Source organism: Martes martes, assembly GCF_963455335.1.
Source record: "Martes martes genome assembly, chromosome: 17".
In the NCBI taxonomy this organism is placed as follows: domain Eukaryota; kingdom Metazoa; phylum Chordata; class Mammalia; order Carnivora; family Mustelidae; genus Martes; species Martes martes.
The window spans coordinates 49,969,375-49,996,941 of record NC_137905.1 but is presented as its reverse complement, the minus strand read 5'-3'; the positions used below and the strand labels follow the sequence as shown (position 1 = coordinate 49,996,941).

The following is a 27,567-nucleotide window of genomic DNA, read 5'->3' as shown; positions in this document are numbered from 1 at the left end:
AGAGCCACAGAGCGGGAGAAGGTGTTTAATTTTCCAGGCCCACCAACTGGGCTGAGCTCAGCCTTCTGGCGGTGCCCTCCGGGCCCCACCTGTCCCTCAGGGTCCGGCTCTGTAGGCAGCCCTCCAGTCCTCAGTCCCCCTTCCGCTGCACCCGGCTCCCGGTCGTCCCCGGGTAGGACAGGCCCAGGGTGGGGTAGAAGGCCTCGGGGAGGGTGGGGCCCGGGGCCAGCCTCTGCAGGTGCGGGTACACAAGGCCCAGCTCCGCGGGCCCATAGCGGATGGTGCCTGGTGTGCAGAGGCCCCGCACGACGGGCGGCAGGAAGCCCGCGTGGAGGAGGGAAGGTGGGGGGTCCCCGGGAGGCCCCAGGCCCCAAGGCCGCACCAGGTCCTGCTTCAGGGCCCCTGCCCGGATGACAGAAGTAAACTCGGGCCGTGGCAGGGCCGCGTGGCCAGACGACTCCTCGTCCCCACTGTCCTCCGGGTCTTTAGTCTGCCCTGGGCCAGGCTCCACTTTGATGCGTTTGCCCCGGCTCCGGGGGGCCTCGTCCTTGTCTAGGGGGGCAGCCTGCTTCCCTTCCCCTGGAGGCTCTGGCTCTGGAAGAGGGAGATACGAAGGGAGCGGTGTGTGCGTGCCCCCAGCCCTCAGTCTTCCCATCTGTGGAATGAAGCTGAGCTCAGTGGTCTAGAGCTGGGGGTCTCAGCTGGGGCCATTCTGTCCCCCAGGGGGACACGTGGCAGTCTGGGGACATGTGTGGTTGCCACAGCTAGAGTAGAGATTGGGGGTCCTGCTAAGTACCCTATAGCTCCCAGGACAAGCCCCCAGAGCCAAGAAGGATCTGGCCCTCGATAGCAGCAGAGGGGAGATGGACAAGCACTGGCCTAGACCCACATTGCCCGACAGAACTTTCCTCTGGATGCCGTTCCCTCTCTGTGTGCTCCAATGCAGTAGCCCCTGGCCAAGGGAGACTGCTGAGCCCTTGGAACGTGGCAAGGGTGACCGAGAAACTCAGGCTTTCATCTTTAATTAAACGTAAGTCACCACACGTGGCTAGTGGCTTCCAGACTGGAAAGCTCAGGCCCCCGAGACCCCTTCCCTGGGAGCTCCCCGGGGTGAGGAGGGAGGTGGGGCTCACCTGTGGGCTCTGGCTCGGGGCTGGAGGTGTCCTCACAGGCCACGCTGGCCGGAAGCTGGAAGGCATCCAGAGGGGTCTGGCCACCCTCGGCTTGGCTGGGGACAAGACAGGTAGGGTAGAGTCCCCACCCCATGGTACTTAGGGCTCATCACTGGAACCCCAGACTCCAAGCTGGGTTCTAGCCCAGCGTAGCCCTGTCTGGTGAGGCCAGACCTGGGCAGCCTCTGCCCCCTGCCCCTCGAATATCACCACCTGGGTGTCCCCTGGGTACTGCGTGCCCATCTCCTCTCAGCGTCTTCCTTTCAGACCCTGCTTCTCTCGGGAGCCCCAGTCCAGGCCCATCAAAGCCAGAGACAGGGCTGTGAGCGGAAGCCGCGTCCCTTCCTCCACGCGCACTGCCTGGCGTTTCCCAGACCTGCCCCAGTACCCGCCCCAACCTCTTCCCTGGGCTCCCAGCCCCTGTCGTATCCCGTGAAGTGCCCCACAGCAGCCAGGGAGGTCTTGTCACAAACCAGATGGGACTGTGACCCTCTCCAGCCTTACACCCTGCCATGGCTCCCCAGTGCCCCAGAATCCAGTCCCGATCTTCTGCCTGGGGCTGAGGCCACTTCAAAGCCGCCGTCTCACTCCTCCCTGCCCCCTGAAAGCAAGGTCACCTCACCTCTGTTCCTTTCCTCTTGCTGTCCCCCTGTCTCCTTCCTGTTTTCAAAGCCTTCTGGGCTTGTCCTCTTTGAGAAGCCCTGCCCCCTCGAAGAGGAGCCCTCCCCCCCAAGATGGGGAGAGATGGCGGAGTAAATGGAGGGGTTCTGAGTCCCCTGTGGGGCCCTCACCTGAGCACGTAGCTGACCCAGAGCACATGGCGCTCCCCAGGGCTCTTCCCACTCACAGCCACGGTGGCCACGGACTGCAGCCACACGAAGCCCCCAGCCCGCTGCAACCAGCGGTAGTAACCGGTCATCACCTGCCCCTTGTCCAGCACTGGGCCCAGCCCCGGGGCCGGCAGAGACAGTCAGAGACAGGTGGACAGGAACACGGGGTGGGAGAGGAAGGCAGGACCAGGGAGAGGGATGGTAGGGAGGAGACAAGGGCAACAGTCCAGAGGGGGAGATGGAAAAAGACCAAGTCAGGGGGACCGAGCATTAGCTGGGCATAGGGGCCTTCTGGATTTTTAAGGGGGGGGGGCGGCTCAGAGAGACAACGCAGCCCCTTTCCACCCACCCCACGTCTGAACTGTGGCTCAGGGTGCAGGGATCAGGGCACACAGGCCGGGGGGTGCTGGAAGGCAGGGGTTCTTACGGTCCAGGTGGCTCTGGCGAATCCTGGCTGCGTCCTGTCCATGGACAAACTGGTAGCAGCTGCGACCCACGAGCTCTGACGGCCCCAGGTCCATGTGGTCGCTGACTCTGAGGACAGCGGTGACAGAGGTGAGAAGGGGTCTGAGATCAGGGTCGAGGACAAGAGGCGGGGCTGGCTCTCGAACCACCAGCATACAGAACCTGGCTCTGGAGTGCTTTGGGCCTCAGTTTAACCCTGGGTCAAATGGGCATAATACTCCGAGCCTGGGGACGACTGCCCCGTTTCATTTTTGCCTCTGCGTGGCGCACGAGGCGGTGGAGGAGAGGAGAGGCAGCGAGACAAAGTGGGTCGGGGAGGGGTGGGGCTCTGCGAGGGGGCCCTCGGGTAAGCCCCGCCCCCCGCCGGCCCCGCCCCAGCCTCCTCCTTCCCGTACCTCCGCCCTCGCTGCTCTTCCGCCCCCCCCCGCCCCACCCCCAGGCTCCCCAGCTCGGCTTTGACTGCAGCAGCCCCAGCTCTCCCGCGTGGCCCCATCCGCCCGCCTCGGCCCCCAACCCCGGTACCTGCTCTCACAAGCAAGGATGGTGAGACCCAGGCTGAGACGGAAGACGATCATATGTCCGTGTAGTGGCAGCTCAGCCAGTGGGGCCGGGGGCAACGTGTGGCCCAGAGCCACGAGGCCCAGGGAGCGGGCCCGAAGGCGCCCCGTGACGTGGATGACCTGCAGGCGGCAGGCGGGGTTGGGGGAGAGGCCTGGCGAGGCCGGGTGGGGGCCGGGGGGCACGGGCAGGAGGACCACAACGCGGCCGCCGGGCCTGGCTGTGGCTGTCACCCACAGGTGCCTGGGGCACAAGGACATGACTGGTGGGAACGCGGGAGGTCTCCCCAGGTGGGCGAGGGGGACTCGGGCGTCAGAAGCTGGGGCCGCAGAGCTCACACTCACCTTGTACCCCGAGGCCTTGACGTGCAGCCCCCTCTTGGTGAGGGTAGACTTCATGCGGATGAAGAAGGAGCGCTCCTGGACCCGGGAGAAGGGAGGCACCTCGGCCGCCCTGGCCTCTAGGGTGGGGAGTGAAGGAAGGTTAGGGGGTCCGAGGAAGAAACACGGGCCCCTCCTGCCCCCCGTACACCTAGCCAGACAGGGTCATGGCCACAGCCTAATGGGTACATAACCTTACTGAAGTCGTATACCAACCTCCCCTCTGAGTGGCAGCCAGCCGGGTCTCTCTAAAGCTCAAATATAACCCTTTCCCTCCCTACCCTGAAGCTGCCACGGCCCCCTAGGACCCTGGGGGTAAAGCCCAGCTCCTCACCTCAGCCTAAAACTTGGGCAAGAACCGCCTCCCGCTGACAACCGTCTCTAGCTACAAACTCCAGGTCTCAAGTGGGATAGCTCCTCCTCCAGGAAGCCCTCCCTGACCCCCAGGCTGGGTCATGAGTGCCTCTGGGGTCTTCCACCCCAGCTCTCACCACTCTGGATCATCATTCTCAAGGGACTGGTCAGTCTTCCCCACCTGGACTGTGAGCCCAGAGGGTAGGGCTGGGGCTACTGTCATCGACGTGTTCCCAGCCCTCCCCAGCACAGAGCAGGGGCTCAGGGTATAGAAACAAGTAAGACCCACAAATACAGATTATAAATCCAGTGATAGTCTTATAACTGCTCACACCCAGACGAACCTGTGCCTGGATCTTGGGTGCAAACCTAACCCACTCTCCAGCGGACTCCCGTGTATCACAAACATCTCCCAAGCTTGCACATGCTGCTGATCGCTCGGAGGCTTTTAGTGTTAAGCAAACCCAATATAAGCGAATCCTACTTACCAGAAAGTTCACCTCTAGTCCCCCAACATCCCAGTCCCCCAACATTCCAAAAGGAACTTTCAGGGTACTCTCCCAACACCCTCCCTCGCCAACGTGGAGTGGAATTTTCCACTGGAGGGAAGGCCTGGGAGCGCAGATGCTGCAGCTAGAAGAACCTGGGCTGGAGTCCAGATTCCCCACTGACAGCTGTGGGACCTGGGGCAATGAACTTAACCTCTCTGTGCTGTGCCTCAGTTTCCACCTGTGCAAAATGAAGACTGTGATAGTTCCTGCAGGCGGGGCTGTGATTAGGAGTCAGTGAAACTATGCCCTTAAAGACACAGCACCTGTGAAGGCCAGTGAGCGTGCACTGTTTTATTATTACCAAAGCCGGGTTCCAGGGGTCACCCACAGGCACCCATCTCCACTTGGCGCCCAGAGGGGGTCTTTCTAAAACTCAAATCTTGGGAAGCCAGGCAAACTTAGGCAGCTTGGGCAAATTTTAGGGATCCCAGACCTGTTGCCTCGGTTTGGCTTCCGATCATTTTACAAAAATTTGCTTGGCACAGCTCAAAGGAGAGCGGGTTTTGTTTAAAGAAGACATGGCTGGTTACCATGTACCAGGTGTCCCTTGACCTACCCTCAGCCGCATTCTTTGGGGGCCCTTGGAATTACCGATCTCAGGGGTGTCCGCAAGCGAGGAGGAGGACGAAGAGGAGGAAGAGGAGGGAACGGAGGGCGGGGTAGGGGGCCCCGGGGTCGGAGCCCGGAGCCCCAGTTGCTCCAGCACCTCGGAGTGGTCCCCGGGATGGATGTAGTCAAAGACGCTGCTACCCGTCAGCTCCACCTGCCGGCGGAAGAGGGGACCGCAGAGAGCGCGTAAGATGCGCGGCGGTCGTTCGGCCGGGCTTCAGCCTTGCGCTCGCTCGCCTGCGTGGCAGGCGCGCTTCAAGCCAGTTTTGTGTTTTATTTTTTTAAAAGATTTTATTCATTTATCTGACAGACAGAGATCACAAGTAGGCAGAGAGGCAGACAGAGAGAGAGAGAGAGAGGAGGAAGCAGGCTCCTCGCTGAGCAGAGAGCCCGATGTGGGGCTCGATCCCATGACTCTGGAATCATGACCCCAGCCGAAGGCAGAGGCTTTAACCCACTGAGCCACCCAGGCGCCCCAAGCCAGTTTTGTGTTTTTATTTTTTAACCTTTTAACCTTTATCCCCTCCCTCTTTTTCTTTTTGTCCTTTTTAACCTTTTTTTAAAGGAGATACAAACTTGGGCTCTTACGCCTTCTCACTTCAAGGCCGGTGGTCATTAAGGATTTTCTGCACCTGCTTACTCTCTAGAGGCCACGAGCCTGCTTCGCACAGCCTCCCTTTGCCCTTTAAACCCTCCCTTTGCTGGGCCACACAGCGAGCAACGGCGCCCTGAAATGAATCACAGGATATCCCAGCAGCGGCTGCGATGCGGATACACGCAGTGGAAGAGTTCGAACTCTTAGAGTTCGAACTTCTCAATCAGACAGACTACCATCCAGTTCACCCCCAAGTCTCCCAAAGCAGTCTCCCTTTGCTCCACACCTCCCCCAGTCCAGTCCAGTCCAGTCCAGGTCCCCATCCCCCCGCCCCGTGTTCCTGCCCCGGCGTCCTCCCTGCTCTTCTGGCTTTCAGTCTCCACTCCAATACCCCTACTAAGTTACTCATCTGACTATGCCTCCCTCCCCGGCCCTAAGAAACCTCCCAGAGCTCCCATTACCCCTGGGTTCGGGCTCACATGCTTCCTTCCCTCTGTTCCTCATCCCTCCGAACTCCTGCTCATCAAACCCTTGCCTGCACCACGTGTGAACCTTTACTCCACTCTCCCCCCACAACCCCTTTCCCTTGTCCGTGTTCCCCGATCTCCAGGATCTTCCTCCTCCAGGCATCTCCGATAATTCACTGAAAAAGTGCTCACAAAGGCCAGACACCAAGCACCAGCTTTTCTAAATTTACCATTTGGTAAAACCTTGGTCAAAGCCACGGGAGGATAGCAAATTGTGCTGAATGGACTGAGGAGGCCTAAGATGCCACCAGGCAGAGCCAGGCCCCCCAGGGGTGGCGATGTGTGGTTTCTGCTTTTAGCTCTCAGTGCCAGCTGCGGGAGCCGGGGCAGAAACAGCTGGCGGAAATAAAGACAAAACACAAGCCAGTGCACTAAAACACCCCAGAAAATCTCCCACAGTTGCCAAAACCCAAGCCCTCCCAATACAATGGCTGCAAGTCTCTATAATTGTTCAGAAAAAGCAAGTTTAGGGAAAAACGGTGCATTTGGCAAACGCTCATGGACAAACTGATCTTTCTGCTGATCTGTTTTCTTCAAACTGACCTGTTACTTTAACAAACCACCACCACCACCACCACCACCCCCGCCGCCTGTCAGGTGGAGCCTCCTGGGGTTCCCACGGGGTGCACTTTGAGAACCGTGGATCCAGTTCACTTTTCAGGCGGGGATGGTGAGGCCAGGAGAAAGGGCATGCATGCATGCGTCAACAAGGGAGAGGGTGGCTGAGCCGGTCCGGGCAGCCTGCCGCGGGCCCCTTACCTGTGAGAGACCTAGATAAATGGAGACGGTCTCGGAGATGTAGAGGAACTTCCCTTCCTGGTTCAAGGCAAACACGAAGCCATCCAGGGACTAGAGTGGGGAGAAACAGGGAGAGGGGAGAGGAGGGCTGGGCATCTGTCTGTCCAGCAGGTAGGTGGTAAGACACTCTGAAATCTGGATCTCCACCTAGGGTGGATTAATCCTGGGGGTGGGGGGGCTTCCGTCTCTGTGGGAAAGGGCAAGCAGGAGCGGCCCCCGCCCCATGGATGCTGGAGAAAACCGTGCGGCTCCCCGGAGGTGGCCACCAGGTGGCAGCAAGGAGCAGCAGGCAGGGTGGGGCCTCACCTGCAAGATGTGTCCTCCCAGGTGCTGCTCGAAGACTTCGGAGACCAGCGCCACGCGGCCCCTGTGGCCTGGGGCTGAGGACAGAAGGAGGGGTGAGGCCGGGGGCCGTTGGTATTCGAGGCAGTCTACAGCTCTGCTTCTCCCCAGTCCTGGAGCCTTCTTGGGGCAGATCGGGGAGAAACTTGGGCTCGTGGGGAGGGGTGGTAGGGGCGGAAGCAGGCTGAGACCCAGAGGCAGAGAGAGGCCAGAGGACGCAGGGAGCCGTCCATCTGCACATTCATTCCCAAAGTCTCCCTGAGCCCCAGCTGTGCAGCCGGCCCTGTGCTGGGGACACGGGAGGCGTCCAGGACGGCCTGCCCCTCCCCTCGTGAGGAGCACACAACACGCAACATGCAAGAAACTAACAAATAAAGAATTATCATCCCTGCCGGTGCCTTGAAGGACTGAGAAGGTGGTGTGAAGTGAGGGCTGTTGAGGGAGGGGGCAGAGACTAGAGACGACAGAGAGACAAACAGAGAGACATTCATCCAGAGAGCCAGAGAAAGAGGGCCAGAGAAAAAGAAACAGATATTGAGAGACAAAGACACCAGACAGACAAGCAGATGGACAAAGAGACATACAGAGGGATATAAAGGAATACAGACAGACAGAAGGACATTGCAACCCAGCAGAAAAAGGACAAACAGGTTTGGGTGCCCGGCTGGCTTAGTCGGTGGACCAGGCGGCTCTTGATTTTGGGATCATGAATTTGAGCCCTGCATAGGGTGCAGAGATTACCTAAGAATAATTTTTTTGAAAGGATTTTATTTAGGAGGGGCAGAGGGAGAAGGAGAAGCAGACTCCCCACTGAGCAGGGAAGCCTGATTCGGGGCTCGATCCCAGGACCCTGAGACCATGACCTGAGCTGAAGGTAGATGCCCAACCGACTGAGCCACCCAGGTGCCCCAAGAATAAAATCTTCAAGAAAAAAACCAACTCTAAACCCCCAATGAGATGTCACTTCACACCCCACTAGGATGGCTAGAATTCAAAGAGAAATGTTGGTGGGATGTGGAGAGATCAGAATCCCTGTGCATTGCTGGTGAGAGTAGAAAATAAAGCAGATGCTCTGGGAAACAGGATGGAGGTTCCTCAATAAGCCACGCATGGGGGGCACCTGGGGGGGCTCAGTCAGTGAAGCGTCTGCCTTTGGCTCAGGTCCTGATCTCAGGGTCCTGGGTTTGAGTTCTGCATCGGGCTCCTTGCTCAGCGGGGAGTCGGCATCTCCCTCTCCCTCTCGCCCATTCTTGCTCTCTCTCTCTCTTTCTAGTGCTCGCTCTCAAATAAATGAATAAAATCTTTAAAAAAAAAAAAGTCACACATAGAGTCCCCTGCCACCCAACTCAGCAATTCCACTCCTAGGTACAGACCCCCAAAGAGCTGGGAACAGGCGTTGTAACAAATACTCCTTCCCAGATGTTCACAGCGGCACCAAAAGTCCACTGATGGCTGGACAGATAGATAAAAGGTGCTGTAGTCATACAGTGGAATATTATTCAGCCAGGAAAATGAAGGAAGTGGGAAATGCGGGCTCTAATACGGATGGACTCTTACAACATCATGATGGGGCGCCCGTCTGGCTCAGTCGGTGGCGTGTGGGACTCTTGATCTCGGGGCCATGAGTTTGAGCCCCACATCGGGTATGGAGCCTACTTTAAAAAAATGTGAAAACATTACACAAGAGGCCACACACTGTGTGATACCGTATCTATGAATTGTCTGGAGCAGGCAAATCCATAAGGACAGAAAGCAGACTGGTGGTTGGGGGTGAGGGTGGGGGTGGGGGGAGGGAGTGGGGATGGGGAGAACCTGCTAACATGGGGGGTGTTTTTTTGCGGGGGGAATGAAAATGTTTTGGAACCAGATCAAATGGGGGCTGCACAGCCCTGTGACTATACTGAGTACTGCTGAATTGTGCACTTTATTTTTATTTTTAATTTTTTTAAATTTAAGTAGGCTCCACATTGGGAGCCTTGATCTTACATCCCTGAGAACAAGACCCGAGCTGAGAGCAAGAGTCGAACGCGTAACCGACTGAGCCACCCAGGCATCCCCTGTACACTTTTAAATGGAGAATTCCATGTTATATAAACTTTACTTCAATTTTTTTTTTGAGTATTTGTCAGAGAGAAAGAGAGTACAAGCACGGGGAGCGGCAGGCAGAGGGAGAAGCTGGCTCTCCATTGAGCAAGGAGCCCAATCAGGGACTTGATCTCAGGACCCCAGGATCATGACCTGAGCAGAAGGCAGGCGCTTAAGTGACTGAGCCACCCAGGCGCCCTACATCCAACTGTTGATTTCGGCTCAGGTCATGATCTCAGGGTCATGAGATTGAGTCCTGCGTGGGGCTCCGAGCTCAGCTCAGAGTCTGCTTGAGATTCAATCTCTCCCTCTGCTCCTCCCGCCTGCTCTCTCTCAAATTTTTTTTAAAAAGATTTTTATTTATTTATTTATTAGAGAGAGAGAGATATCACAGGCAGGCAGAGAGAAAGGGGGAAGCAGGCTCCCCGCTGAGCAGAGAGCCCGATGCGGGACTTGATCCCAGGACCCTGAGATCATGATGTGAGCTGAAGGCAGAGGCTTTAACCCACTGAGCCACCCAGGCGCCCCTCAAATAAACAAATCTTTAAAAAATATTTTAAAAGAGATAGGGGCGGACATGTGGACACAGAGAAATTCAGACAGAGACAGAAAAAGACTGAGAGACACAAAGAGATGGAGAGAAGAGAAAGGAGATGCCCAGAGAGACATACAGAGAAAGAGAGTGACAGAGGACATGGCAAATGAGATCGAGAGCAAAGAGAGACCCAGCTCCCAACAGGCAGGAGCAGAGGTGTGGGGTTAGGGGGGTTGGAGCCCGTTCCCACTGCGGACCCTCTCCCTGACCCTGCAAAGAACCACCTCCCAAGGGGCCCTATGTCCAGACTGGGGAGCCAGGGGACTCAGGGACCTTGAAGGTCGCCAGGTCTGGTGCCAAGTGTCTAGGTCTGGGACCAAGCCCCAGGGCTGGCCCTCCCCGGCTGTGTGTCCTGGGACCAGTCCCTTTGCCTCTCTGTGCCTCAGTTTCCTCCTCTGTCAAGTGGCTTTGGCAGGAGTGCTAACCTCATGGGTGGCTGAGCATTCAGTCAGCTTAAGGAACAGAAAGGGACCCGCCCCCTCCTGGCACGCGGCAGGTGCTCCCAGACGCAGAGCGGGGATTAGTATTAATAGTGTGATTACTATTGTTATTTCCAGACCATCAAAACACCAGGCGGTCAAAGCCTGCCCCCTCGCGCCCCTCGGTACTGGCCCCCCCCAGCCCCACCCCCAGCCCCCTAACGCCTTGGCCACGCCTCCTTCTCCCAGGAGCACCTCCCGCTGTTTGCACCCTTTTCCCACCCCTGGCTGGAGCTCCAGGAACAATAAATGGGGTGGGGGGGTTGATGGGGACCCCTCCCCCGAGATGCAGCGTGAACCAGCCGGGTGACAGGCAGGAACAATGCCGCCTGCTAATTGTCGCAATTTTCCCCTGTCATTTCTGCTAATTCCTTCATTTTCCCGCTCACAGGATCAGCCCAGGTCAGACTGAACGGCTGCAATTAACAGCCTTAATGGGCACGTCGGACGGGGGTGCGCAGGGGGAGGGCTTGCTGTCCCCCCCGTTGGGACGGGAGCTTTGGGGTCGGTCCCCATCACCGGCTGATGCGTCTTATCATCCCCCAGCCTCCCCCTCCCCAAACCCAACTCCCCAGACTCCTCCCCCTGCGTTCCCACCTCTCCCAGCAAATGCCTCAACCCCTCTGTCCCCCAAATTCCCCACGTGGGTCTTTACTGCTCCCAGATCTGCCCCCTCCTCATGCCCAAAGCCCCAACCATCACTCACTCATTCAACAAACATTTCCTGCCTTTCTCACTGCAGCCTAACTGCTGGAGAAGAAAATTGTTGCAGTTGTCATCACAGAGCCGGGACTGAGGGGACGCTGGAGAAGGCTGCCCCCAGGCCTTGGGGGTCCAGCCACCTCCTACTCTCAACTGGCTGGAGAGTTTCGCTATCTGGGGAGTGGGAAACTTGGCTCCCTGGGGGCAGGCCTCTGCAGGCACCTCCTCACTGGGCTCCCTGCTTCTACCTTCACACCTGCCACCTCTGTCACTTCCAGCTCCCATCCCACTTGGGGTAACAGCCGAAGTCCCCACCAAGGCCCATGAGGCCCCGCAGGACCTGGTTCCTGCTGTCTAACCTCCTGCCTCACCTATTCCTCTCTGCCTCATTGTGGCCTGCACCCAGCAACCTGATTCTGCCTGCCTCAGGGCCTTTGCACTTATTCCCTTAGCCAAGACTGCTTTTCTTCCAGCTTTTCTCAAGGATTGCTTCCTCACCTTCCAGCTCAAAGGTCCCTTCCTCAGAGAGGCTGTGCCTGATCTGTGAATGAAAATGTCAACCCTCCTCCCCTCACTCTGTTCCACAGACACCCAGCAAATACTTCCCAAGCCCTTACTGTGCCCCCAGGCAATGTTCTAGGCTCAGGGAACAAGGTGTCAAGGGGAAGAGGCACAATGAACAAGAGAAAGAAGAAACAGTGTCAGATGACAATAGGTGCTCTGGAAAGAAATAAGGCAGGAAAGGGAGACAGGGAGCACTGGGGGTAGGGAAGGCCTTCTTGAAGAGCTGATGTTTGGAGGGAAGGGAGTTCCTACCAGAGGGCACAGCAAGTGCAAAGGCCCTGAGGTAGGAATGTGTTTTTCTGAAGAACAGCAAGGAAGCCTCTGTGTGTGTGTGTGTGTGTGTATCCGGGGGTGGGAGGGAGTAGAAGAGGTAAGAGGGGTAGAAAAATGAGATCAGAGAGGTGGGGGGCAGTGGGCCTCCCATGAAGGATCTGTAGGCCCACGCTTGAGGTCAGGGACTTTGTCCTGTTCCCTTGGGTGTCACTAGAACAGGGCCTGGCAGGGGGAAGGTGCTCTGTGGGTGTTGAATGAATGAATGCTGACCACTGACACAAGATCCAGGGTGTCTCCTCCCTGCACTTGGAGGTCCTGGGCTAGCCTTCAACATCGTTGTGCTGTTTCACCCACAGCCGACTGAGGCCCAGAGACTGGGACCTCCAAGGTCCCCAGAGACCTATGAACAGGCCAAGTCTGGAGGCTGAGAGGGTGCTCTCTGAAGCCGGTCTGAATCTCAGCTGGGCCCAGCTTGGCTGATGAGACCCTGGGCAAAGAGCTTCACCTCCTGGGGCTCAGTTTTCCGCTTCTGTAAAATGGGAATCAACACTGCTTTTTCCTCCTGACTTTTTTGGAGAGGCTTAATTACGTTTTGTGGGTTTGTTTTTTTGTTTTTTTTGTTTTTTGTTTTTTTTTGCACATTATTTGTATATACTGCTCAACACGGTCTGACATGGATTGGCTATTTTTGGTATAAATGAGGAGGACAGGACAGCACGCGCCCCTTCAGAGCATGGGAGTCACCCTGCTTTGCTCTGACTAGCTAAGATGCTGTCCTCAGTTTCCACCCAGGGGCGACTAAGGAAGCAGGCACTTGACCTCTTGCTGGGGACCCTGCAAAGCAGGAGATGCCTCCAAATTCCTACTTCTGGGGCTACAGGAGGGAGTCCATACAGTACCTCCAACACACACTGTCCTGGATGGAGGGCGGGGGTGGGGTAGGGAGGCCCTCCGGGGAGTAGGGGCTGTGAAGTCCACGGTCTGGCCCCTCAGGGCAGTGTCCTCAGCAGGCTCCGGTCCCCTTCAAGGGCCCAGCCAGGCAGCGTTGGTGGGGGGAGCTGGCCGCCGCTGGAGGGGCTCCCTCGGCACCCCCTCCCTTCCTTTCTCTCCCCGAGTTCGGGACAATAGACAAGATGTTTATCCCCCGCCGGCGCACGTGTTGTTCGCGGTAATGACAGTAATCAGCGGCCCTAATGCCGCATTCTCTCGGCGCCAGTCAATTCGCCTAATTACCGCCTGGGAAGCCGGATTATTTAAATTTAAATGGTGATTTATTGCGAGCTTAATCAATGCTATTTTCTCTCCCCCCCCCTCCCCTGGGACTGGGGCAGGAGGGGAATTGGAGCCCCTCCAACCTCACCCTAAGGACACCGGTCCCCTCTGGGGGGACTGTAGCCTGCGGTGCCCCGGCCCTGTCACCTGCGACCCCGGATTAACACGATTCACGGTCTTCTCATCGTTGAGAGAAACAATAACACATCAAACAGAAGTAATAACAGTAACATAACACTCCTGTGCATCTATCAACGATAAAGTTGAATTATAATAAAAGGAGCTGTCTCTCTGTGTCTGTGTTTTACCTATCCTGTATTTTTACAGAATGTCCATTGCATTTCTCGGTTTATTTCATTACCGGGTCTTAGCTACTAGGGTGTCAGCCGGTCCGGGGGTGGGGGCGGGGGGCTTGAATCAAGTGTGTTCTCTGCTGGATCCTGACGGCTCAGAGCAGCAGCGGGCATACAGTAGCTGTTTAATAAACCACAGGCCCCGGCAATTCTGCAAGGTCACCACTGACCCTAAGAAGTCACTATGTATTGACTGCACCTGGATCTTTACACGCATTACCTCGCTGATTTTCATCTCAGCCCTCTGGGTATGCTTGTGGACTTTCATCAGGATTCCCATTTCACCAGGCACAGAGAGGTCAGGCGGCCTGCCCCGGGTCACAATGCTGGCAGGTGGGCGAGTAGGGACAGGAACCCAGGAGTCTTTCTGAAGTTCGCCATCTTACCTGCCACGTTATACTGTCTCCCTCCTGCTTTCCCAAACTGGGAATTCAAACTTCAGAGTCCTTGGGCTCCCTCCTGGGGCCCCTCAAGTTTCAGTGAGGGTGTTTCTTGCCCATGAGTGGATGGGGAGGCCCAAACGGCCCCCCCCAACCCCGTCCCGCCCATGGAGTTGTGGACCTTCTTTGTGATAATAACGATTCATCTCCCCTTATAAAAATAACGGCATTGGGGGCGCCTGGGTGGCTCAGTGGGTTAAAGCCTCTGCCTTCGGCTCAGGTCATGATCCCAGGGTCCCGGGATCAAGCCCCGCATCCGGCTCTCTGCTCAGCCTGCTTCCTCCTCTCTCTCTCTGCCTGCCTCTCTGCCTACTTGTGATCTCCATCTGTCAAATAAATAAAATCTTTAAAAAAAAAAATAACGGCATTGGCTAGTGGTCGGATCCCCGGTGTTCCCGGGGCGGGGGGTGGAGGGGGAGTTGCTTAGTCGGGCCAGAATGCATGAAATCATCCCTACCTCGTGTGCCCGTTTTACAGATGAACAGACTGAGGCTTGGAGACTATCAGTCTTCCGGTTGGGGCACACAAAAGGTCTGGCTGACTCCCAACCCGGTGCTCCCTCTCAGCCAACGAACTGGGCAAGGGCCGGCGGGCACCTCACAGTCCCGCCGTCTGGCCTTAGCTAGGGCCCTGGGACCCCCCCGCCCCCCGCGCATGCGCACTCACCGAGGCCGGCCGGGGGCCCCGCCGCCCGCAGTCCCCAGGGCGGCGCCCCGAGGGCGGCGAAGCGGCGCAGGCGGAGGTAGGTGACGCTGAGGCGCACGATGGACGCCTTGTCCAGCTGGCTCGAGATGGCTCCGGGCAGCGGGAGCAGCTTGGCCAGCTCGAAGAACTCCAGGTTCTCCTTTCCGCGCCGCGAGCGCGCCGCGTTCCGGGACTTTTCCTTGCGCTGCGCCTGCAGGCTGGGCGGGCGGCGCGGAGGGGGCGTCAGCCGGACCGCGCGGCTCAGGGGGCCGCGGCCTCGGGGAGCCCCGCCCTCGGGGCCTCGGAACCGGGCTGGACGTGAGAAGTGGATTCGACATTGGAGGTGGGGGCAGAACCTGAGTGTGAATTCTGCACCCGGCCGTGGGGACAGAACCTGGGGTGTAAATAAATTCTGGAGGGAAGGAGCTGGAAGAGGGGAGAAATTAAATGTTGGATATGAACTCAGAGGAAGGGCGGTGGGAACGGAACGCGGTGGGGCTGTTTGTAGAACAAAGGTTGAGCGGCTCTGGGTAAGAAATTCTAGCTCCAGAGGGCGGGGCTGCAAGCTGAGTGTGAATTCTCCCAGGACGCCCTTGGGGGCGGGGCCACGGGCCGATGGGGCGGGGCTTTGCTCACCAGGGTCCCGGCGGGGCCTTGACCACCAGCCCAGGCAGAAAGTCCCACGGGACGCTGCGGCCGCGACCTCCCCCGCACTTGACCTCGCCTCCGCTGCCACTGCTGGGGTAGGGGGCCGCCATCTCCGCGGGGGCGGGCTCAGGCGGGCCCAGAGCAGCCTGCGGGACTCGAGACCCGCGTCTCCTGCCGCGGAAAGGAGCCAGAGGCAGCGCTCGGTGCCCGAGGGGGGCCCCCGGGAGACCTGCTAGGGAAACTGAGGTCCGTGCGGGGTTCGGGGTCCCAGCAAGAAGCTGGGGCTGGATGGTGCCTCAGTTTCCCCTCCCCGGAGGCCCCGGGACGGATCCCGCTGTTCTCACCCTGCCCGGCCCCAGGCGAAGCTCGGGGCGAGGACGTGCCCCGCCGCCGCCGCCGCCGCCGCCGCCTCCCCCGCGCCGCCCGCCAGCGCGGCCGCCTCACGCCCGCGCCGGGCCGGCTCCCGCATACCAATAGGCGCACGCGGCGCGCATACGGATCCGACCGGCCCGCGCTCTGCGTGCCAAGCATGCCCAAGCCAGGCGGGCGGGGGGCAGGCGCCTCGCCGGGGCCCAGGCGCGCCCGGCTCCTGCCCCCAGAGCCCTCTGTCCCTGGGATCCGCTCTCCTAGTCCATCCCAGGAGTCCGTGTGCCCGCGTCCGCGGTGCGCCCATTTCCCTGGCTAGGCTAAGGAGGTAAGGGGGCAAAGGGCAGGGACCCCACCCCATGCCCTGCCCAGGGACCAACCCCCCACCCCACCCCGGCCCTTGGGGTGTGGCCATGTGTCCCGGCCGCCAAATATCCGCAATCACAACTTCCCTCCCGAAGACCCGGGCGTGCGAGCCACAGCCCCCGACGCAGTGGCCAGAGCACCAGCCAGAGGACGCCCGCAGGATGGACCCGACACCCGGGGCCCAGGTGTTCTGGTATTCAGATCCTCCAGAAGCAGGAACGTGTTCACTTAGGTCTTCATCCCTCCGGGACTAGGCGTTAAGGACACCCTCTCCCCCCGCCCGCCCCCCGTAACCAGGCCGCCCCCAAGCCTCTCCAACCAGGTGTCCAGATGCCCTAGACCTTGGTGCCCAGGTACCCAGCCCCCTACATCTCCGGGATCCAAACATCCGTGTCCCCCTTCCCCCAACCTCAGGATACCCGCGTCCCGCTACCCTAGCCCCCCCGCACACTGGAGTTCGGCCCCTGTTTCTTCAGGACCCAGGAGTTCCCTGGCCCCTCCTGCCTGCCTCCCGGCGTCCCCTCCCCGCAGGACCCACAGCACCCTTACCTGGCCGCGGGGCAGGCTCCGGGCGCGGCGTGGGGCCGGCCGGGCGGCGCAGAGGGGTGGCCCCATAGACCCCGGGCCGGGCCGGGCTCGGCGGGGCGCGCGGGCTGTGGCGGCAGGTTCTCCGCGCCCACCGCGGCCTCGCAGACTTGGGAGACGCGCGGACCGCGCTGGCAGGCGGGGGCGGAGTCTGCGGAGCCCCGCCCACCCAGTCTCCGCCCCCTCGGGCCAGCCCCGCGCCCGCCTCTCCGGCCTTCGCCGGTTCCCGGCGAGGGACTCCTGAGCTGCACCGCTGTCCGAGTCCTCTCCCCCAACGGCAGCTTCGAGGGGTCCGCCCCCCCCCCCACTCAGAATGAGCCTCGGAGCCGCAGCTTCCGCATCTCGAGAGGGGAACACCGGGGTCTCCATACTCCAACCGGAGGAACTAGCACCTTAGTCCCCCAAGAGAACCCGGTGCTCTAGCAGCCCCTCGGGACAAGGCGCGCAACCACGCACCCAGGCTCCCTGTAGGGGCGGAGACTTAGCCTTCAGTACCCGCGCTAGGGATGCGAATCCAGGCGTTCGAGACCCTCCTTTCCCAGGAGAGAATTTCGGGGTGTGAGCATGCCCTGGACAAGAAGGGAAGCCCCGCCCCCAAGACCCCTTCCCCTTATAAGGCCAGGCTTGGGCGTCCGGACCTATCCTCTCTCAGGGACTGCGACCCAGACCTCCAGAGATCAGGATCCTGGCTACTGCTACAGGATTTCTATTCCTCTCGTGCCCGCGGTTCTTGGTCATGCAGCTTCCAAAAATGGAGAGGTAGACCAGACGAAGAGTGATGGGGAGCAAAGCAGAGTTTATTGAGCAGTATGGTACAAAGCTCCCAGAGAGGGAGGGGACCCGAGAGGGTTGCCCTTGGAGTTTCTATGTGTAGGGGGTTTTATGAGCTCTTTTGCGGAACTATCTTAAGCAACCGGGTGTGCTCAGTGGGGCCAATCAGGGTTTTGATGGCTATCTGTCTACCTACCAGCTTAATGCTTAGGTGGGGACGGTATTTTGGGGCTGACATCTGGGGACTTCTCTCTTAACCGCCCCTTGCTCGTGATAATGACAAACGCTTTGTGGTTGTTTAATTTAGGACGTTTTGCAGAAGCCGTTTCTGCAAAGGCTACAAAGCACAATGGTAGAGTGGTCCTCTCTCCAAGCTGCAAAACAGGATGTCAGAGCTGTTTCATCTTAGCTGTACCGACTTCCATATTTTCTTGTTGGGGACCCTGGCCCTGACTCCCTTACTGTCCAACTCACTGCTGACTTCATCTCCTTCCCCTCACCCCACCACATGGACGGGAACCTCTGAGCTCCTCTTAGGAGACCCCAGTGCAATGCATGAAGATGGGGTCTTAGGAGAGCCAGGCAGGCAGAGAGGCCTGGGCAACCAGGCATGGCTCTGCCTCTGGTTGGACAGGTGGGGAAACTGAGGCACACACTTCTGAACAGTCCTGTGCACTGGCCGATAGAAACTTTTTTTTTTTTTTTTAAGTAAGCTCTATACTCGGCATGGCGACCACAAGGGTGGTCACAGTGGCTCAGTGGGTTGAGCACTTGCCTTTGGTTCAGGTCATGATCCCAGGGTCCTGGGATCGAGGATCGAGTCTGGCATCTGGCTTCTTGCTCAGCAGGGAGCCTGCTTCTCCCTCTGCCTGCCACTCCCCCTGCTTGTGCTCTCTCTCTGTCTGGCAAATAAACAAATAAAATCTCAGAGGAAAAAGAGTTGTGTGAGCTACTGACTGAGCCAGCTGGGTGCCCCTGATAGGAACACTCTTCAACCCGCTCTTGACAACCACAGCCGACAGCTCAGGAATCCCTTTTGTTTCACTCATTCTTTTCTCCATAGCAAGGTTCTGAGCTGGGCTCTATTACAAAGCCCATTTTACATCTAGGGAGACTGAGGCACGGAGAGATATATAGCTTGGTTATTGTTGTTCTCTTCAGCCAATAGTATTTTCCTGTTTCTCCCCAGAGAGACTGGATGGGGTATCAGTGTGGGGATTCAAGATCGGATTAGTGGCTTCTGTCCCCTGACCCCACTTCCTGGCTCTGTGGCCTGGACTGGTGCTCTCCCAGGCCTTGGGAGGTACACTCATGCGACCCAATTGATTTATGATTACATACACACAGATTTTGTCAAGGTGAAGAGCCTGATTGCTGAGGTTCAAGCCCCAGATCTGCCCCGTGCTCCTGTGTGACTTTGGGCAAGAAACGTCCCCTCTCTGGGCCTCAGTATTTTTCTTTGTAAAACGAAGTTGATTTCTACCTAGTATACACCTCATAGCATGGGTGTAAGCATTAAATAAGTTTATCCAGAAGTTCTCGAAGCGTGACCTGGGGACCGGTTCCCGAGACCCTCTCAGGGGGTCTGCAAGGTCAGATTTTCATACAGAGATGTTTTCTGTCTTTTTTCACTGCATTCTCGCACTAGTGTCTGGTGGAGTTTTCTAGAAGGCGCACAGCATGGGGTATTACAACAGACTCAATGCAGGAGCAGACCTGAGGATCTGGCTGTCTTCTAGAATACCAGACCGGATGAACATTAGCGGAAGTGTAAAATAATGGCCCCTTCCCACTAAATCGTTGTGGATTGGAAAAGACTTTTTTTGAAAATATATTTTTCATAAAATGTGATTAATGTTAACTGGTAATAGGTTTATGATTGCTGTTTAAAAATAAATGTCATCTTTTATTTTATTTTATTTTATTTTATTTTATTTTTTAAAAGATTTTATTTATTTATTTGACAGAGGCCACAATTAGGCAGAGAGGCAGGCAGAGAGAGAGGGAGAAGCAGGCTCCCCGCTGAGCAGAGAGCCCGATGCAGGGCTCGATCCCAGGACCCCGAGATCATGACCTGAGCCAAAGGCAGAGGCTTAACCCACTGAGCCACCCAGGCACCCCAAAATAAATGTTATCTTTTAAAAAAAGTCTCTGTCTTAACATCTGATATGGCTTATCAATCAAAAATAAAAGCTCTTGGGGCACCAGGGTGGCTCAGTGGTTTAAAGCCTCTGCCTTCGGCTCAGGTCATGATCTCAGAGTCCTGGGATCGAGCTCTGCATCAGGCTCTCTGCTCAGCAGGGAGCCTGCTTCCTCCTCTCTCTCTCTCTCTGCCTGCCTCTCTGCCTACTTGTGATCTCTGCCTGTCAAATAAATAAATAAAATCTTTAAAAATAAATAAATAAAAGCTCTTTGGTCTTCCCTAAGAATGTCGAGAAGCCCTGAGACCAAAAATCCTTCTACTTGTGTGCCACTCACAGAGTCACTGATAGACTCCTACGCGCACCACTACGGGCCTCTGTTTCCCATCTGTGAAATGGGTGAGTGGCCCTGGTATCTGCACCCTTCAGTGGCTCTGATGACATGTGTGGGAAGAAACAGGATAGCTTCTGGGCCAGGGTGTGTGTCTCAGGCAGGGGCCCTCCAACTGGGAACTGAACATTTCATGAAGGGCTCTTGGCAAAGGTTTGGGAAATCCAAGAGGGCTGGTGCAGCACCCAGGGTAGGCAAAGCAGTGAGCAGTTAGCACCTGGGGCCTGAAGAAGGAGGGGAGAGAGAAGATGGTAGGGGATCCTAAGACTGTGGTGACTGAGACACCTCTGCTAACCCGGCCTCCTCACCACTTAGCTGCACCGGATCGTTCTCCGTGGCCTCAACTCCACGTTGAAGACACTTCCCAAATCACCGAAGGTCCACGACTCCCAAAGCAGCTGAGTAGAAGAGATGGGAAGATAGTATGCCCCTTTGGGAGATAGCGAGCTCTCTGTCCCCAGGGGAAACCAAGGAGAGGAACAAGGATTTTGGAGTGTAGTCTGTGTGTGTTCTAATGACTTCTACTTAAACATTCTTATTCTTCCCAGTTGGGAGGTGGAGAGTGGAGAGCATAGGTTTAATCTTTTTTTAAAAAAAAAGATTTGGGGGCGCCTGGGTTGCTCAGTGGGTTAAAGCCTCTGCCTTCAGCTCAGGTCATAATCCCAGGGTCCTGGGATCGAGCCCTGCATCTGGTTCTCTGCTCAGCGGGGGGCCTGCTTCCTCCTCTCTCTGTCTGCCTCTCTGCCTACTGGTGATCTCTGTCTGTCAAATAAATAAATAAAATCTTAAAAAAAAAAAGATTTGGGGCTCCTGGGTGGCTCAGTGGGTTAAAGCCTCTGCCTTCGGCTCGGGTATGGTCCCAGGGTCCTTGGATCGAGCCCCACGTCGGGCTCTCTGCTCAGTGGGGAGCTTGCTTCCCCCCCCCTCTCTCTGCCTGCCTCTCTGCCTACTTGTGATCTCTGTCAAATCAATAAATAAAATCTTTAAAAATAATATTTAAAAATAATCTTTAATAAATTTAATAAATCTTTAAAAATAATATTTTAGGGGCACCTGGGTGGCTCATTCGTTTAGTGTCTGCCTTTGGCTCAGGTCATGATCCCAGGGTCCTGGGATGGAGCCCCACATCGGGCTCCCTGCCATCAGAAAGCCTGCTTCTCCCTCTCCCACTCCCCTTGCTGGTGTTCCCTCTCTCACTGTGTTTTCCATCAAATACATAGATAAAATCTAAAAAAACATTTTTTTTAATTAAAAAAAATAAAAAGATTTCACTTATGTATTTGAAAGAGAGCATGAGCAGGGGGAGGGTCAGAGGGAAAGGGAGAAGCAGGCTCCCTGCTGAGCAGGGAGCCCTGGGATCATGACCTGAGCCAAAAGCAGACGCTTAACCGACTGAGCGCCCCCAGGCGCCCAAAGAGCGTAGTTTTAAGGAGGTGACTCTGGGGTTAAGTTCTAATTCTGGCTCCACTTGTGTTAGCTTGGGCAGCTTCTTTCCTCCCTGCGTCTCACTATCCTCATCTGTAAAATGGGGATAATCTAACAGTCCTTCCCAAATAAATGAACCACACGAACCCTCCTTACTACATTGATGTGAATCTCAAAACTAGAATACTAGTGAAAGAAGGAAGTACTAGAAGAATGAAAGTAGAATGAACCCATTTTTAGAAGGTTCACACACAAGCAAAAGACACAACCTATTACTTAGGGATGTGATCCTGGGCCCTATGAGAATAACAAGTAATACATCAAGAGAATGATGAATGTGACGTTCTGGGAGGTAACCCAGTCTCTCCAAAGACTCTGGAGGAAGAGGATGCCGTTGGCCTGGGGATGGGGGGCATTAGAACGAGTCTCCCCGCCGATGGGAGATGGGGAGAATAGTAATAGTTACTATTACTACAACAAGGCAGCTGCGTTTTGTGCAATCTCTCGTTTGTACGATCTAGTTTACAATAAAAATTAGGAAGTGGGGAAGGGAAGTATTACGGGTTCGCTTGCATGCTCCCCCCAAAAAGATACGTTTGGAGTCTAATCCCCGGTACCTGGGGAAGTGGCCTGATTTGGAGGCAGAGTCTTTATAGAGGTAATCAAGTTAAAATACCGTCATGCCACGGGTCTTAAACCAGTAGGACTGATGTCCTTAGGAAGCAGGGAGAGGGGGACACAGACGTGCACATAAGATCACCCTGTGAACAGAGGCAGAGATCAGGGTGACATGTATGCAAAAGCGAGTGACAAGGAAGATAGCCAGCAGGCCACCACAGGCTAGAGGAGAGCCTGGACGATTCTGGTTCACAGCCCCGGAAGGAGCCATCCCTACCGACACCTTGATCTTGGATTTCTGGCCTCCAGAACTGGGAGACAGGTTCTGTTGGTTAAGCCCCTAGATATGTGATGCTTTGTTAAAGCAGCTGTAGCAAAGTAATATAGGGGGAATGGGGGACAACTACTAATTGTATAGGATTTTGGGGGGGGTGGGATGATGACAATATTCTAAAATTGACCGTAGTGATGGTCCCACAACTCTGCAAACATGCCAGAAACCATTTTTCAAAGGGTAATATTGGGGGCGCCTGGCTGGCTCAGATGGAAGAGTTTGTGACTCTAGATCTCGGGGTTGTGAGTTTGAGCCCCACACTGGGTGTAGAAATTAGTAAAAAATAAATTTAAAAATAATTTTAATTATTTAATATTTAATATTAATATTAATATTTAATATTAAAAAATAAATTTTAAAAATTAAAAAAATAAGTACAAGGGCAAAAATGTATGATATGTGAAATATCTCAGTTACGCTCTTATCAAAAGCTAAACAGGAAAAAAAAAAGACAAGGCATTCCTTTTGGGGTGCTGTCAACACTCAATGAATTATTCCAACAAATATTTCATGAGCATCTATTAGCACTATATGCTGAGCTCTGTGATCCGGACAGAAATCCCAGACCTCCTGGGGCCAGCATGTGTGCCTGTGACGTGTGCGTAGCACACGGCAAGTGACTAACAAAGTTGAGCGTTTGTCATTGTGTGGGCTGGTCAGCCTTCTCTCCTGAGGTGTCAGAAAGGGGCTGCTGTAAATCATGGTGTTCCTCAGCCTCATTTCTCCAAAGGCGCTCATTCACTTATTCATTCAACAAACATTAATGAAAGAACAAGTACAATGAAAGGGAAAATATACAACCTTGGACTACCAAAGGGACTGTAAACAATGTTAAATAAAACATTAGTGCCAGGATGGGGGGAAAAAAAGATGCAAACTATTTAAGAGACAATAGATTGAGATTTATCATAAATAAAGAGTTCCTACCAATCAATAACAAAAGGGAGATGACCCAATACTGATAACTCAACAGAAAAAATGGTCAATACACACAAAAGCAAATCATAAAGAAATGTCCGTGACAATCACACGAGAAGATGCAAAACTAGAATAGTCATCTGAGAAACTGAAATTAAAAAGCCAACAAGTCATCCCTCTTTGCCTGTGGATGGACTTCAAAACAAACAAAAAAAAAACACGGATAATCTCCAGATTTAGTGAGATTTCAGGAAATGGGTTCTTTTTTTTTTTTTCTTTTGAGGCAACTCGGTTGCAAGGGGAGATTTATTTTTCATCATACGGCTTTCAGAATTCTTTTAATTGGACCATGGATGAATTTCATGAGAGTGTAGAGGTAAACATCATCCAATTCTTCCATCCTAAAAAAGGTATGGATACCTACCATGTGCCAGGGGCTGGGGAAACATGGTGAACCAGACAGACCAGGTCTTTATGGGATTGGAGGAGGCAAACCAAAGGGGGCCATGTTGAGACGACTGGATGGAAAAGTCCAGACAGGAGGTGACAGTGGCAAGGACAGTGGCAAGGCAGAGTGGGGAGAAGTGGTCAAGTTCTAAAAGGCAGAGCTGCTGGGATTGCCTGAGGACCATCGGATGTAAGAGAGGAGGAGATGAGAGGAGGCGGTGGTTTGGGCTGGAGTTGCTGGAAAGTGCAGACGCCCTGAAGGAGATGTGTCCCCTGGCCCAGGGGTGCTAAGGGGGTGCTATGCCCCAGGAATGCGCTCCTCGAGGGGACAAGGTCGTAGTCGGTTCTGAGAGTGGGAATGTAATAATTTAACGCACATTAACGGTGATGGGCGGTCGTTTGGGACCTGGGCAGCCCAGTCGGGCCCCAGAGTTGTCCTGCTTTTGTCCCATCTGTCCACAGACATTTATGGAGCGCCTAGTGTGTACCAGACGCTCTAAGGACCCGGCAGGGAAGAGACAGGCAGGGAGTCCTGTCACTTGAGTGCCTGTCCCACTGGGGGTGTTGGACAATAGAGAACACAAGAAAAAAATGTCAGATGGGGCTAAGTGCTAGAGAAAACAAAGAAAGCAGGCATGCGTGTGTGCATGCGTGTGTGTGTGTGCACGCACGCGCGTGTGCGTGTGTGTGTGTATGCATGCGAGCACACACAAGTTTAGGTTGGCTGGTCAAGTACTGACAATTGCTAGGAAGAATAAGTTGGGGATGAAAGAAAAGCCCCACTCAACTCCATAAATGCCCCCCCCATCGAGTGTCCCCGGCCGGAGACCTGGATGTCCCCTGTGTGTCTGCTTCTGCCTCAACCCCTTTGCTGCCCAGCTGGCCTCCCATCTCCTGGCCCCTTGTGTTGGCCGCTTCAGGCCACCCGAAGTGTCAGGGAAGAACTCAAAGAGGGTGGCAGGGGCCAACCTGTCACCTGTGACCTATCCACAGGTGCAGAAAGACAACGAGCCTTGATGGAACGGCGCAAGGTGCATTGCTAGGTGGGTCCTCTGCCCCCAGGGGACACTAGGCAAGACCACGGGGCCCCCACTACTTCTGGTAGCAAGCAGCAAACACGCCAGTGCGCCCCTTGGTCACCCTGACCCACTTGCCTCGAGGGCCAGCCACAGAGATGGCGCAGGGTCCGGGATGGTCAGGCACAGCCAGCAAGCATGCGTGGGGATGCTCAGGGCGCCTGGCTGACTGCCTCTCCCAACCAGAGGGCACCCCTTCCAGAGAGAGAGGAACTTTCTCTCCGTGACCCTGCAGATTCCCCCCCCCCCCCCGGAGGGGGGCCGGCAAGAGCCTGAGCACCAGCTGGGGAGGCAGCAGGTTGAGGGAGAAGGTATGGTGGAGAAGAGCGCCGGGGGGTGCGTAGCGGCCCCCTGCCCCAGAGACCTGACTGCATCCTAACCCCGGAACCGGTGAAAGCGATCTTACTGGACCTTATTGGCAAAAGGGTCTCTGAAGATGTAATCAAATGAAGGGTCTAGAGGTGAGATCATCCTGGGTCATCCGAGGGGGCCCTAACCCCAGTGACAAGTGTCCTCACAAGTGGCAGAAGGCAGAGGTACAGGCTGGAGAGCTGCAGCCTCCAGCCACAGCGAGCTTGCCGCCGCGAGTGATCTAGACCATTCCAGAACCTTCAGAGGGGTGTGCACGACCCTGCCAACACCTTGATTTGGGGCTCCCGGCTGCAGAACCGTGGGAGAACCCTTTCCTGTTGCTGGTCATTGGCAAGGGCAGCCACGGAAAGGGCCGAGGGCTTCCCGGTGGGAGAGCTGGGCTTCAAATCTTGACTGCCCCTCCCTCGCGGGTGAGCTCAGACAAATCACTTGGCCCTTCTATGCCTCAGTTCCCTCCTCTGGAAAATGGGGCTAATGATAACGACTGCATCCTAGTTTGTGTAAAAATCGAGTTGCAATGATAAAAAATGATTAAAACCAGGCCTGGTGCCTTGTAAGTGTCCCCACATCATTAGCTTTTATGATTTGCCTTGTCAGCAGTTACATCAACACCGGCCCGGGGGGGCCTGTGAGCCTGTATCTCTCCAATCCCCTGCGCTCCTGTAACTCCAACGCAGTCTCTCCCTGCTCAAACCGCGTCCCTGGCTCCCCAGCGCCCTGGGGACACACTTGCGGCTCACTAACCTGCCCTCCGAGGCCCTGTGTCGCCCGGCCCCCCCACCGCCGCGGCGGAATGACCGAAGAAACGGACGGGTGGGTGGATGGAGTAACAGGGGCAGTAGCTCGTCCCCCTGCTTCTCGGGCCGCTTCCAACTCCATTTCTCAGAACCTGCCTCCGCCCCAGTCCCCGTGGGTCCCTCTAACCGTGCTTTCCTGACCGCCCCTCCCTGAAGCCGCTACCAACCCGGCGGCCCTCGCGGCCCGGGCTCGGCCAGGGCTGGGCGGGCGGCGCTCTGCTGACCCCTGGTGGCCGCGTGCAGCAAGGCCGCATTCTCGGCCGCGGGGCTCGTAAGCGCCTAGTCTGTGCTGGGTGCCGGCCTCGCTTGGGGAGCTGGCTCTGACCCCCGGATTTCGCGGGGTGGTGGGGTGGGAGTGGGGGCGGGACAGAGGGAGATCGGATGCGCGGTTGTGTCAGACCTCCTCTCCGCCCTTCCACCGTCCCGCTCCCGGCTACAGGCTGGGACTTACCGTTTTCTCCTTTTGCCTCAGGCTTCAGTAGGGCTCAGCACTGTTACGGATTGTTTTTATCTAAAACTGTGAGCACCAAGGCTTTTTTTTTTTTTTTTTTTTAAGGAGCCCCTTAAGTTTTGCACCTGAAGCCAGGGTCTCACTCACCTCACCTTGGTCCCAGAGGGAGGTCTTCCTGACCACCCTAAATGGCATTCCTGCTCCCCCAAATCCACATCCTTAACTCCTTATCCCTGCTTGATTGACATGATGGCACACATTCTTTTGCTTGTTTGCTGTGTTTCTTTCGCTAGACGTCAGTTCCCAGTTTTGTCCCCAGGGCCTGGCACAGAGTAAATGCTCAGGAAATACGTGTTAAGTGGCAAACCGAGAATGGTGCTCTTAGAGGAGAGAATATGGTCTTTCCTTGAAAGCAAATGGGTCCATGTTGGTCGGGGAGGGCTGTGCTGAGGAAGGAGGTGGGCTGAAATCGTGGACAGTGGGGAGGACAGTGTTCCAGGAGGGGACAGCCCTGCAGAAGGCCTGAGGTGGGCGGGCCCCTGGGGAGTGGAAAGGCTGGAGTGCAGGGGGACGGGGAAGGCTCCCCAGGAGGGTGGGCAAACTGAAGTGTTGGGGCTTTCCTCTAAGAGATTTAGGGAGCCCTGGAAGGTGTAAAAGGAGGGGAGGCAGGGCCCGATCTGTTTTGAAAAGCTCCCTCTGGCTGCCCGAGGAGATGGGAGAGGGGTGGGTGGGGGCTGAAGGCCAGGGACGAGGCTGGGACAGACATCTAGGTGAGGTTCAAACAGATGGTGGCAGGGGACGTGGAGGAGAGTGGCCGGACTTGAGAGCTATGACCTTGGAGTTGGCTCGGGTTGATGTGAAAGGGAGAGTGACAGACAGAGGGTTCCAGGGTTTCTGGCTCGTAGGGGACAGCAGGGGACAGACGGTCAGGACTTTGGCTGTGGGTGGGCCACAGGCAGGTGGAGGAGCGCGGGCTTCGGAGCAGAGGTCTGGGCTGCAGACGCACATGGAAGAGGTCGGCTTACAGATGGGGAAGCAAATCAAGGGTTAGGCTGAGACCACTGTGATCTACAAACCGAGGAGCCACAAGTTCAAGGCAGCTTGGGAGGACATGGTCAGGGGGAGGGGGAGTCACAGAGCCTGACCCAGAGGCGCTCTACTTGGAGGGAAGGAGGCCGAGAGGTGCAAGTATACTTCCACACGCAACCTAAGCACCGAGAGTTAGAGAAAAAG

The 27,567-nt window shown here is 56.1% G+C and overlaps 1 protein-coding gene across 1 annotated transcript; it reads right to left on the bottom strand.

The window, feature by feature from the left end:
* Positions 1-130: 130 nt before the first annotated feature.
* NPAS1 (neuronal PAS domain protein 1) lies at positions 131-15,386 on the bottom strand (the record flags this gene model as incomplete). The annotated part of the gene is made up of 11 exons (XM_080828743.1): positions 131-594; positions 1,134-1,228; positions 1,964-2,111; positions 2,430-2,536; positions 2,990-3,147; positions 3,370-3,485; positions 4,902-5,073; positions 6,801-6,890; positions 7,146-7,219; positions 14,611-14,846; positions 15,265-15,386. The coding sequence occupies 11 exons, from the start codon at positions 15,384-15,386 to the stop codon at positions 131-133; spliced, it is 1,782 nt and encodes a 593-aa protein (XP_080684869.1).
* Between the last annotated feature and the right edge of the window lie 12,181 nt (positions 15,387-27,567).